The sequence below is a fragment of the Microtus ochrogaster genome, chromosome 1 (assembly GCF_000317375.1).
Source record: "Microtus ochrogaster isolate Prairie Vole_2 chromosome 1, MicOch1.0, whole genome shotgun sequence".
NCBI lineage: Eukaryota > Metazoa > Chordata > Mammalia > Rodentia > Cricetidae > Microtus > Microtus ochrogaster.
The window spans coordinates 122,981,208-122,992,685 of NC_022009.1; the positions used below are offsets into that span (position 1 = coordinate 122,981,208).

The window sequence follows — 11,478 nt, forward strand, 5'->3', positions numbered from 1 at the left end:
GGCAAGCTAGTCGTGGGATCTGGATGCTTGCACTTACCTGGAAGGTTCTCTTTGGGATGCACTGACTGGGTGTCTGTTGATAGGACCAATGAAAGCTCCTTTCATTAGCCAATGGGAAGGGAGGCTTGAGGTTCAAGGGAAAGATCTGGCCTGAAAATGCAAAGTGAAACAATCTCATTGGGCAGCACTCACAGACACTCTTGCAGGGGCTCACTCACAGGACACTCACAGGACATTCACAGGACACTCACTCACAGGACACTCACTCACAGGACACTCATTCACAGTGTGCTCACAGGTTAGCCAGGGACTTGATTTCAGCCAAAAAGTAGAAGAGCTACATAGAAAGTCTACACAATTTCCCGAATTCTTTTTATTTTAACATTAAAGTCACTACATAAAAGATACTTTTTAAAAGATTTTAACATATGAACTCAATCATAAATATGTCAGTTGAATCATCAGGTGGATTCCAGCAGTTTACTGTCACAATAGGAGTCAAAGGAACACAGGGTTAATGCAGGGTACAAATTCTGCCAGGGGCATAGAAACTCCACAATAACATTTTCACATTGTATTTCTGCAAGAATTAGGTAAAGCTTGTCTGCAGAGGACAGGGCAGAGTTCAGCAGACAAACCCCGTTTTAGAGTTACATGACACTTCAGAAGGCAGTGCGTGTCATTGACTTCTCCGTCTGCCTCACAGATACTTTTCCTTTTCTTTCGCCCTTTTCAGTACTCCACAAGTACAGTTCATTTCCAAACCAAGCTTTTGTTTCTACCCTGAAAGGAATTTGATAACAGCCATAGTCTGAATTTTAAATCTATACATAACATTTATATCATAACTAAGTAAAAGACTATGTTGAATATTCCTAAAATGTGAGGAATATTCTCACGAATGCTGTCATATTTACAAAAATACACCTACATTGAAACCAGCATCCAGAGAAGTGCAGCTAGTTAACATCTCATTTTCTGATTTCTATGTGAACAAAATAGATTCTTAATCATATTTGGTTGGGTACTACTGAAATAAAAGCTAAATTTATAAAAGCATTAAATGAACATTCCTAATGTTTCACTGTTCATAGATATGCTTTAATTTTGTATACATATTTATGTTACCCCAAAATACATTCATTTTGAAAATAGAAAACTTATGTGAAAATTTGTTGAAAGCCAAACATTTGCAAAGTGGAAGGAACTCAGTTTTTTGAGATTTCTTACCAAATGGGTCCATTTTAATGAAATTGTATTTACTTAGCATAGACAGGTCTGTTGAGGTTGCACTCCAAAGAACATAATTCGGGAGTGTCTGTAAAAATATTAGAGCTATGTGTGTGGGGAGAGGAATTGCTTACAACTAAACTCAAATTGTTTCCAAATCATTTCCCAGTCGGATTTTATTTTTAGTGAAACCTTTGCTCCCCTTCGGGAACGGTAAACAGGAGTTGTGCAGGTCCAAAGGACTTAGCAACCGGCAATGAGCAAAAGGACTGGGTTGCAGGCCTGCTATCTGAACAGTAGCTACATAAAGCAGGGGATGCTCAAAACAAGAGATCAAACAATGGTTTACATTTCTTTTAAATCTAATAACTTCAGATTTTGATCCTGAATTAAAAAAAAATCTTTCAACACTTGTACATTTGATTTTAATCATAGCTAATTGCTCTCTGAGTATATAAGGATTTCCCCATCGTTGCCAAAATATTAATCACATAGCAAATTTGCTCATTCGCTGGAAGTTACCTTGAAGTCTTCCCCGTAGTTACGAGCCTTGTTCGCCTATACCAGTTCTCATTTGGGTTTCATCTTTGGAAGGACAATAAAACAGAAACACCTTAGCAGAGAGCCTATGGCTCCCCACGGAAATCTGAGTTTCTTCAGCAGCTTTTCACCAAGTGATGAGGGAGCAGCGCAGTCTGCAGCATCCCCAGCGCAGATCCTCCTGTGCTCTTGGGATTAACACCTACCTCCTCTTTTCAGCCAGACTGGCACCACGTCCTTGTTTAGGTTTCCTTGACTCCGCAAAAACAGCCGAAAGTTTTTTCCTTTTCCTCACCATTCCACCCCTACCACCTAAGCAGGGGTCATCAAGCCATTTCACCTCAGCTCTGCCTGCCAGGTTTCCAGGAACGAGACTGCCCACGCTTTTTAGTCAGTATTATGGGAGGTTGGCATGCACTGGTCAGAAAACCTTCCCGCAACCGGATCCGCAGCTCTGGTCACAATGCTTCCATGCGCTTCCGTGCCTGTCTCCTTAGACATTGGTAGCCTCCGAAAAAGAGTCAGTGGGGCCATTGTTCTTTTTGACTTGCAGGTTCTTTTTAGCCTTGAAGGTCATAGACACCTCCGAGTGGATGGCGTCCAGCCTCTGCTCACACCGGAAGGCAGAGAGGAACGCCTTTCTGTAGTTGCTGTTCATCCAGCCGTAGAGAAGAGGGTTGGCGAAGGTGGAGCACATGGCGATAATGTGGAACACCGTGAAGATGAGTTTGTACTCCTTCAGGTCCAGGACGTGGCTGTCGATGTCCACGGCAAGTTGGAAGGCGTGGAGCGGCAGCCAGCTGACGGCAAACACCACAACCACACACACCAGCATTTTGGTTGTTTTGTGCCTTCGCTGGTGGTAATGGTCGCTTGCAGCTCCCGGGCTGACATGGTTCTTCAGCTTACTCCAGATACGGGCGTAGGAGAAAGATATGATGCCCAGAGGCAGAACGTACAGGATCAGTAAGGTGGAAAGACTGTAGACCGTGCCGTAGACGCTCTTCTCCTCCCCGGGCCACTTCTCAGTACAAGCCACAATCTCAAAGTCGGGAATGATCTCAATTAGTGAGTACTCCCGGAAGATGGCCAGGGGACTCGCCAGCAGGGCGCTGATGCCCCAGGCCAGACCAATAATCAGGAAGCTGATTCGCTTGGAGATCTTGCTCTCCAGATGGTACACAATGCAGCGGTGGCGGTCGAGGGCAATGACTGTCAGAGTTATCGTGGACACTTGCACAGCCAGACCCTGAGCGTAGGGCACCAAGTGGCAGAGAACTGCACCCATTTTCCACTCTCCCATCAGGGTATAGGTCAGAGTGAACGGCAGGCAAAGGGTATTCACCAAAAGATCTGCCACAGCCAGATTGGCGATGAAAAAGTTGGTCACCGTGCGCATCGTCTTGAACTTGATCACTACGTGGATGACCAGGGAGTTGCCAATTACGCCCAGCAAGATGATGGAGCAATAGGCCAAAATGAGGACCACCTGTACCTCAACCAGCTTGGTGCTGTCTATGAGCTCCGGCTCGGGATCAGGGGGCAGCTCACCTCTAGGAGTGGTGTGCCCTGGCCCATAGGACTCCACCTTTGCTTCTACTGTCTGGTTCTCCTCGGCCTCTGCACCTACGGGGCCCATCTTCAGCACCACTTCCGTCTCTCTTGGCCTCCCAATAACACAAGAATCTACAATAAAAACAACGTAGGAAACCACGAGTGAAACAGACAGCCACCCTAGAGGCTGAGCTCCTCTAGAAAACTGTGCTCCCAAGGTCCAAATGAGGAGCAGAAGGAGGGAGAACATGAGCAAGGAAGTCAGGACCGCGAGGGGTGCACCCACCCACTATGACAGTGGAGCTGATCTATTGGGAGCTCACCAAGGCCAGCTGGACTGGGACTGAATAAGCATGGGATAAAACCAGACTCTCTGAACATGGAGGACAATGAGGGCTGATGAGAAACCAAGGACAATGGCGCTAGGTTCCGATCCTACTGCATGAACTGGCTTTGTGGGAGCCTAGCCTGTTTGGATGCTCACCTTCCTGGACCTGGATGGAGGGGGGAGGACCTTGGACTTCCCACAGGGCAGGGAATCCGGACTGCTCTTCAGACTCCAGAGGGAGGGGAAATGGAGTGGGGGGAGGGGGAGAAGAGTGGAGAGAGGGGGAGGGAAATGGGAGGCGGGGAGGAGGCAGAAATTTTTTCAACAAAAATAATAAAAAATAAAAAGGAAAAAAAAAAGAAAAAAGAAAACTGTGGTCTGACCCTAACACTGCAGACCATGGAACAGTTCGATAAAGCCCTCTACATGAGTCTGTTCACAACCATGGGTTGGTGGAATTAGGTCTTAAATAACTACGGTCATGGTAAGAACGGATTTTTCTATAGGAGGGAACCAATTCCACAAGGAGCAAAAGCAAACAGATTCCATTTTCGTGCAAAATGGATGCAATAAAATTTATCAATTTTACAATTGCTATGAAGTCGACAAACTGACAAGTATACACCAGTACACGGGATAGAAAAGGGACAAAAGATTTCCCTGTGCTGAATGCCTGAACTTTGGGAAAATAAAATGAGGTGAAACGAGTGGACCCCTACATAGCTACATAGCCACCTTTTCCTTCACCTGTGCATATGTTCCGGCCCCTCTATGTGTGTGGGGATGGAGGAAAGTGAAGATACTTGTAAATGCTCTTCGTCTCTGCCCCTTGGGTAAGAATTCATCCAGGTATCGTTTCTCTGGTGCCATCCATGTTTTTTTGAGAAAGGACTTCTTACTGGCCTGGAATTCGCCAACTGGGCTCGTCTTTCTGACCAAGGAGACCTGCAGGTCCGAATTCTTCCCCCTCCCCAGTGTGGGAACCAAACACAGTGTGTTTGGTTTTGTTTTTTTTTTTTTTTTCTGGGCCACCTGGTGTTTAAAATGGAACTCTGTGCAGATCTGTTGTTTGGTCTCAGGGTCTGAAAAAACGCCCCACACAGCGTAGAGCAGCATCCTCCAAAAGTACTGCATCAAAAATCACCCAAGTCTGACCCCTGACACTCCTACGTAGAGAAGTTTGGGGCACCTTTCTTTCCCTCCTACCCTACACCCCAATTCCCCTGCACTCAATACATTAATACTCAATAACTTCAGGGTTAAAACTGAGATAAGAATTCCAGGTTTCCTTGTCTCCTTGGGACCCCTGTCATGCTTTAAAGACGCCCCCATCTGGTCTCTACCTCTCTCTCCCACACATCCGCCATCACCATGTCTACCACACCAGTTTAGTTTGGTCCAGTTTCTAACTGTAATTATCCTTATAGCCATGCATCTTATTTCTAATTTTCCTTCTATTTTTCTGGCTGCTTTCATTCATTGATTCATGAACTTAACAGGTAAAATCATGCCCAATTCACCATGCTGATTCTGACATTTACTGGGACATGCCCTTGCAAACCCATATCCTGATGGAGAATCTTGCTGGGTGTTAAGACAGAGGGTAATACTTCTACTAGATTGCTTAAAATAACACATCTGGTTTTACTATAAATTCATTGTTAAGTGTATAAAAACACTCAGATTCAATACCTCAGTGTTAATACTTTGGAATATACACACAATCACAAAAGGCCTCCGCTATTAACTCCGAAGACCTTTTACTGATTTTTTTTTATTAATCTTAACAACATAATCTCCTACCATTGGTAGATGAATCCTGTTTACTGAGCTCACAAACAGTGTTTGCTGGCCCTGTGTGTTTCCACTTCCTCTTCCCATCTTCTCTGCCTCTGTCTCATTCTGTAAGACTGAACCACAAGTTATCAGGATTCTGGCTGGGTTGAATCAGTGGCAGGAACTCACGAGTAATTAAAGCAGGAGACATGAGCAGAGATGGCTCAGTGAATCAAGAGCTTGCCACGCAAGTGTGGAGCTATGAAGAGAGCCCATTAGAGCTGGCTGCTTAGTGCACATCTATAATGCCAGCTCTTTTGCAAGATGGGAGATGGAGACAGGAGAATTCCCAGAAGCTTGTGGGGCAGGAATCCTGGTGGGTGTAGTTGTGAACAAGAGACCCTGTCTCAAAAAGAGTCAAGGTGGAAAGTGAGGACCTTCACCTATGCACACACACACACACACACACACACACACACACACACATACATACATACATACACATCATCCACACACACCCTACACACATGTACATACCCTACACATACCACACCTGCACTCATGCACACTTATACATACAAACATACATATACACAGAAACATACACACACATAATACATACCTTACACTCATCATATACACATACCCTAAACATATCTGTCATATGCACACATAAGTAGTTTTAAAAAGAAAACTGCATGAATAAAAAGCAGGAGGAAGGAAGACACCGACCCTTGCTCCTTCCTCCCTCTGCGTTCTGGGTAGCACCTCAGCAGCTCTTCTATGGCCCTGTTTTCCACAGTGTAGACCCAATGAGACTGTTTCCTGTGGGGGCCTGTTTCTTGGGTCTTGCTCACATTGCCTCTTCTCTATGTCCCTTCGGTTTAAGGCAGTAGAAGGCACTGTTTTTGCAATCCCCAGACTTTCAGTGTTCATCTCCCAACACTTACATAACCAAATCTCTGCAGATTCTTCTCTTTTACATCCCTGGATGGATTTTTTTTCTTTGTTTGTTTCATGATCAGCTCAAAGCATGCTTTAATTGGTTCTCCCATTAAAACAAGACTCAGCTCCTTAGTATGACATTCAAGGCTGGACGGTGTCATTACAGAGACACTGCACTGCCCTGAGCTCTCTGGACATCCCAACAGACATCTGCTGCTCTCTCACACTGAATGGCTACGAAATCTAGAACACCCCGGGCTTTCCCATGCCTCTCTGCCTTCCCTGTGGTGAACCTGGTTAGCCAAAAGGCTCATTCTCCTGCCCACAACACAGGCCACACTGTGACTGCTACAGTTGGTCCAACCTAGGACAGCAATGTCTTTGAAGACAAAATCTGAAACTTCATGATCTATTGTTTAATCTTGAATTGCACCACCTAGTACATTAAAGACACTCAGTAATTGACAAAACCAATAGAAATATAAACAAGAATACAATTTTACTAATAACTAGTACCACCTGCTTAATACAAAATACAGTTTCAGTCCTGTTCTTTACTGAACATAATGGCACACAGGATTTATCCTGGGTCACAGAAGCCTCATGTGGTTTCTTGTTCTTAATCAGGCACTTGCTTCTGTAAGAAGTCTGGCCTAAGACCCCCTTAATTCAGTTCTTGATTACAACCTTTTAAATGGCCTGTCAGTATAATCCACTTAGCAACTTTTCCCAAGTGCTTATATCTATTTCTCTCTTCCCCTACTACTACTACTACTATACACACACACACACACACACACACACACACACCACACTCACTCACTCACACACACATCCCACTCCTATGTTACTGGAAGTTTTCTGTGTACTTGTGTTTGCTATGCTGGTGCTTTCTACCTAGGTCAACATACATTGCAAACAGAACATTCCAAGGATAGCAGACCCACTATTAATTCTGGAAATACGGCATTGAAACCATGGCTTGTTTGATAGACTGTACCATTTCCCTCGGACTAAGAGCCTGACTCTGTAGAGGGCAGAGACCCAGACCCCACATATCAACAGGAGGTGAGCAGTACTCCGAGACTTGCAGTTTGAGGCTCGTACAGGTGGGACTGAGTGTAAACACCAGGTTAAAGGCACCGGCAAGAGGAGCGTACTGGATTTATTGGCTCTTTCCTTCTTTTCAGCCCTATTTTCCTCACTCCGAAGTCCCTTTATTTATAGCTCCTCTGTAGGAATGGCTATCGATCGGCAAGCTATTAGCATGTGGACACTACGAGCTGTGCTAAGGCACAGTACTCGCCTTGGGCTTGGAGGAGTGCTACCTGAACACAGGATCTATCATTCTGGAAAAGTAGAAGAGAAAAGAACACACGAGGATAAGGCCATGTGCGATGCTCCTGCCTCCAGCTAGAAGCAGACAGCGGAAGAGCCTTTCCTTGAAATAAGGCAAAATGAAGCATTCAGGTTATTCAAGACTAGCTAAACTATGAATAGTGCTGTCTTCTTGAGCAGGTGCACCCTAAGCCAATTCCTTAGAAGAGGAAATGATTTTTTTTTCTTCTTCTGAGGCTCAAGGTGCTTTAATGAATCGGAGAACTAACTACTCATGCTTTGACTATGTGTTGAAATCCGTGGGTTTGCAAGTTATTTCTGCAACAGAATCACTCCAGGTGCGCAAAGCTTGGCATCCTATCAAGCACCTCTTCCAGGGATGTTTTCCGGAGGAAGAACCCCAAACACTATGCTACACACCTGCTAGCCCTTCTGTGAGGGGAGATGGGCTTCAACCAGGCTACATGCACGGGCTGACGCATCGTATGAACGTCTGAAGGCTTCTCTTTCCTGTGTCTGCTCCTCCTTTCTATGACAGCAGGGCGGTCTCCTGCTCACCCCTGACATCGTAAGGACTGGTCCCGACTAAGAAAGGTATTCAAATGTTCGTGTCACCCCCTGCCACACCACCATAGGTTTCTCCTAATGGCTGATCCCATCCAATAGAAATGAATGGAAGCCTAATTAAATGTCTCCTTTTGAACAGGTTTGGAAAACCCAACATGACCTTGCTCTTTAGAAGGTCCTTGAGTTTTGTTTTTTAAAGAAGCAGCAGAATCCTATCTTACTGACTCAGACCGTAGTGTTTGATCAAGGAACATTCAAGAACCTTCAGTATAAAAGAAAAAGTCTAGCAAAAGAAGAAAGCAAGAGTGGTCCTAACCCCTCTAGCATCCGTGTTCCGCCTAAAGTCGGAGAGGGCTGAGAGGCTCTTCTTAGAAGCACTGTGCCCCGTTCCCTGGACAGGACCCCTTCGCGATCTCAGAAGAACTGGAGATTGAACTTACTGCGCCGGCCCTTGCGGTTCAGCTGAGCTGAGGAAGGAGGAAGCCAGTAGTGTGCAGCCAACCGGTTGATGGCCCTGGGAGGCTCCCAAAGCAGGTCCCGTTCTGTGTGGGACAGCGTGAGCAGGCAAGCAGGAACGGGAGCGGCCGGCTGAGTGAGCCACTACAATGCTGTAGCTGCCGGGCTTATCCCTGGACCTCTGTGTCCACTCAATCTGGGACCCCAGCACTGCGAGGTGCAGATCCCGGGTAGAAGGGGGCGGGAAGAGAGGAGGGTCGGAGATGGAGGTGGAGGCGAACCCTGCCCTGAAAGGAAAGGACACAGGTACCGGGGTAGCGGAGAGATGGCCTTGCAGGGCGGAGTGAGCCGGTTAAGTTCCCGTGGCCAGGGACGCGGGGAGAAGGTCCGCCACCCCCGGTAACGCGCGCGCATCTGCACCCTACCCTAGGCAGCACAGCTCCCCATCGCACGTGGCCACCACTCCCAGCCGCAGCTACCCTCACTCCACTTAGGAGTTCATCAAATCTGCAGGGGAAAGTCAGCGGCAGAAGGGAGCCCCCGCTGCGAGGAGGGAGCTGCGGTCCCCGCTCCTGAACAACAAGGGACAGACAAATAAGCTAGCGGGAGTCAATCTGGAGAGACGCTCCGCACTTACCTCCACACCCCGGGAAATCCAACTCTGGGCTGCTGAGTTTCGCGGTGTAGGAGGGAAAGCGGAGAGCCGATCCCTTGCAGGAGCTGAATCCTAAGGGCAAACAGCCAGCACGCTCTGCCAGAGCGGGTGCAGGAGCTGCGGTAAATGGGGGTCGCGGGACCATAAACCAAGTCCAGAGCCTAGTGGCCCCGGAGCAGCAAGCCCTTAACAGGTGTTGATGGAATCGTGCGGATTCTGTCTCCGAGGTCGGCCGCGAAAGCTGTCTCTCAGAAGAGAAGCAGAGGAGGGCAGAGGGTCTTCAATAAAACAGTCTTTCTTTGTCCAGTTAGTTGATTTCAAAATTCTTCGCCCTTGGATCTTTCACCAGGAGCGCGGAGTGCGAGTCCCCGGGAAGGTTCCTCTGATCTGGAGCCTGCCCAAACTCCAGCGTAGGAGTAAAATATGACATACTGGACTTCCAGTCACCAATGCTGGGAGGGCTAGGAAGGGGTTGCTTCAACTTCACCCCGCAAAACTCTTCATTCAAAGGCTGTCCTTCCTTCCTGAGGCTTGCTGCAGGTCTCTATTCTTCATCAATTTTAAAGGGGGCAGTAGAGCCTTAATGTGGCGCATGCACTGGAAGCCAGGATTGCCTCAAGACCCCGTTCCCAGCCTTGCACCAGTCACCTCAGCGCATTATTATTATTATTATTATTATTATTATTATTATTATTTAATTTCTAAAATGAGGATGGTCGTACTAGTTCTCGGGATTTCTCTTCACCAGGCAAAAAGATGGTTTGGTTTCTCTAAAAATAAAAAGCTTTACTTAGCTATTTGTAAAAGGTAATAAATACTCTTCCACGTATCAATTACTCCTTTCATGTGGAATGGGTTTTTGACCCCTGAAAGTCACACACCCTAATCCTACTTCACTCATAAGACATGTAATTAATCTGAAATCAGTCCAGTTCACGTGACATCACGATAGAGAAGCTATAGATAGGACACTGTTCTTGGGGCTTGTCAATTACCAGTACACAAAAGTAAGAGGGTCTGAAAGTGGGCATGATATTTACAAGCTCTGCTTAAAGACAATTTTTTTTTTTTTGGTGTAGGAAAACACTTCCTGCTCACACCTAGGTTTTAATTGAACAGATTTTGTGTCTGAACCTGGTGCTTCACAAATGCTGCATGAGTGTTCTGCTGCTGAACAACAGCTTCACACTTTCTTGGTTGTTTTCTGTTTGTTTGTTTGTTTGTTTGTTTGTTTGGTTTGAGAACAGTGTCTTGCTAAGTTTCACAACCTTGAACCTGTTTAGCCTCCTAAGGAGCTGGATTGCGCGTGGCACCATCAAGGCCAGCTGTCCAAGCTTTTAAAAGAATATTGGGAAGGTGAAGAAAGAACTTTGTGAGTCTAACAAGTTAAACTTTTGAAGAGCAACAGAGGTTTAGACAATATCCATAGAAGCAACTACCCAAGGAAGCTGACGAGCAGCATTGCTGCAGGTAATTGTTTTTAACCCGCTTCTCTGGCCGCGGTTACACCAAGCATTCTCCTCACTCACATCATTGGCTTTCGGGGGGTTTGAAGCAAGTCTGTATATGAACATTGAGCTCATGTGTGGATATCTTAAAAGATTCATAAGGTTGTACACACGCTGATCAGCAACTCCACTGATAACAACTCCATGACTCACATCTTTCTATAAAATATAGAAATGGATGAGAAGCTGACCCATGATGGGAAAGTCACTTCACAGAGCAACACATTATCAACATAGTTGTGCCAGCTCGTGACATTGCACACTCAGGCTCTAAGTAAAGGCCTGAAAGGCATGTGTGTTATGGACTACAGGAACGAAGAACCATCCTGAGTAAATACCCCACACCTGTGGAGTGGTAAACTAGCCATTAGGCCAGATGGAAGCAGGACAAGATTAGCAGATCTAATTTCTCTTTTGTTTTGTCCATTAGTTTTGTTCTTGGGTAATTCCACAAGGAGATGAGAAACCCAAATGCCTACATACCTAGACCCAAATGCATCTGTGCGTTCATGGATTAGGGCTGGGGAGTAATCAGACAAGGGTAAGAACTCACACATCCCAAGAAGCACAAAGCACCCACA

General features: G+C 46.1%; 1 protein-coding gene across 2 annotated transcripts; it reads right to left on the minus strand.

Annotated features, from left to right (window-relative positions):
* Positions 1 to 366: 366 nt before the first annotated feature.
* Npy2r (neuropeptide Y receptor Y2) lies at positions 367 to 9,912 on the minus strand. Of its 2 annotated transcripts, none has more exons than XM_005344145.3 (2): positions 9,372 to 9,912; positions 367 to 3,456 (listed from the first exon to the last, which is right to left on the minus strand). In XM_005344145.3, the coding sequence occupies exons 1-2, from the start codon at positions 9,532 to 9,534 to the stop codon at positions 2,264 to 2,266; spliced, it is 1,356 nt and encodes a 451-aa protein (XP_005344202.2). In that variant the 5' UTR covers positions 9,535 to 9,912; the 3' UTR covers positions 367 to 2,263. The 2 variants fall into 2 exon arrangements, with proteins under 2 accessions (XP_005344202.2, XP_013203776.1); XM_013348322.2 differs by lacking the exon at positions 9,372 to 9,912 and adding an exon at positions 8,719 to 8,867.
* Between the last annotated feature and the right edge of the window lie 1,566 nt (positions 9,913 to 11,478).

What these genes read in the sequence shown, in the direction of transcription:
- Npy2r (XM_005344145.3), bottom strand. Translation starts at nt 9,534, where the DNA reads ATGGTCCCGCGACCCCCATTTACCGCAGCTCCTGCACCCGCTCTGGCA. An exon ending in GGATTTCCCGGGGTGTGGAG is followed by an intron (nt 3,457 to 9,371) that starts GTAAGTGCGGAG and finishes TTTTTATTGTAG; the next exon opens with ATTCTTGTGTTATTGGGAGG.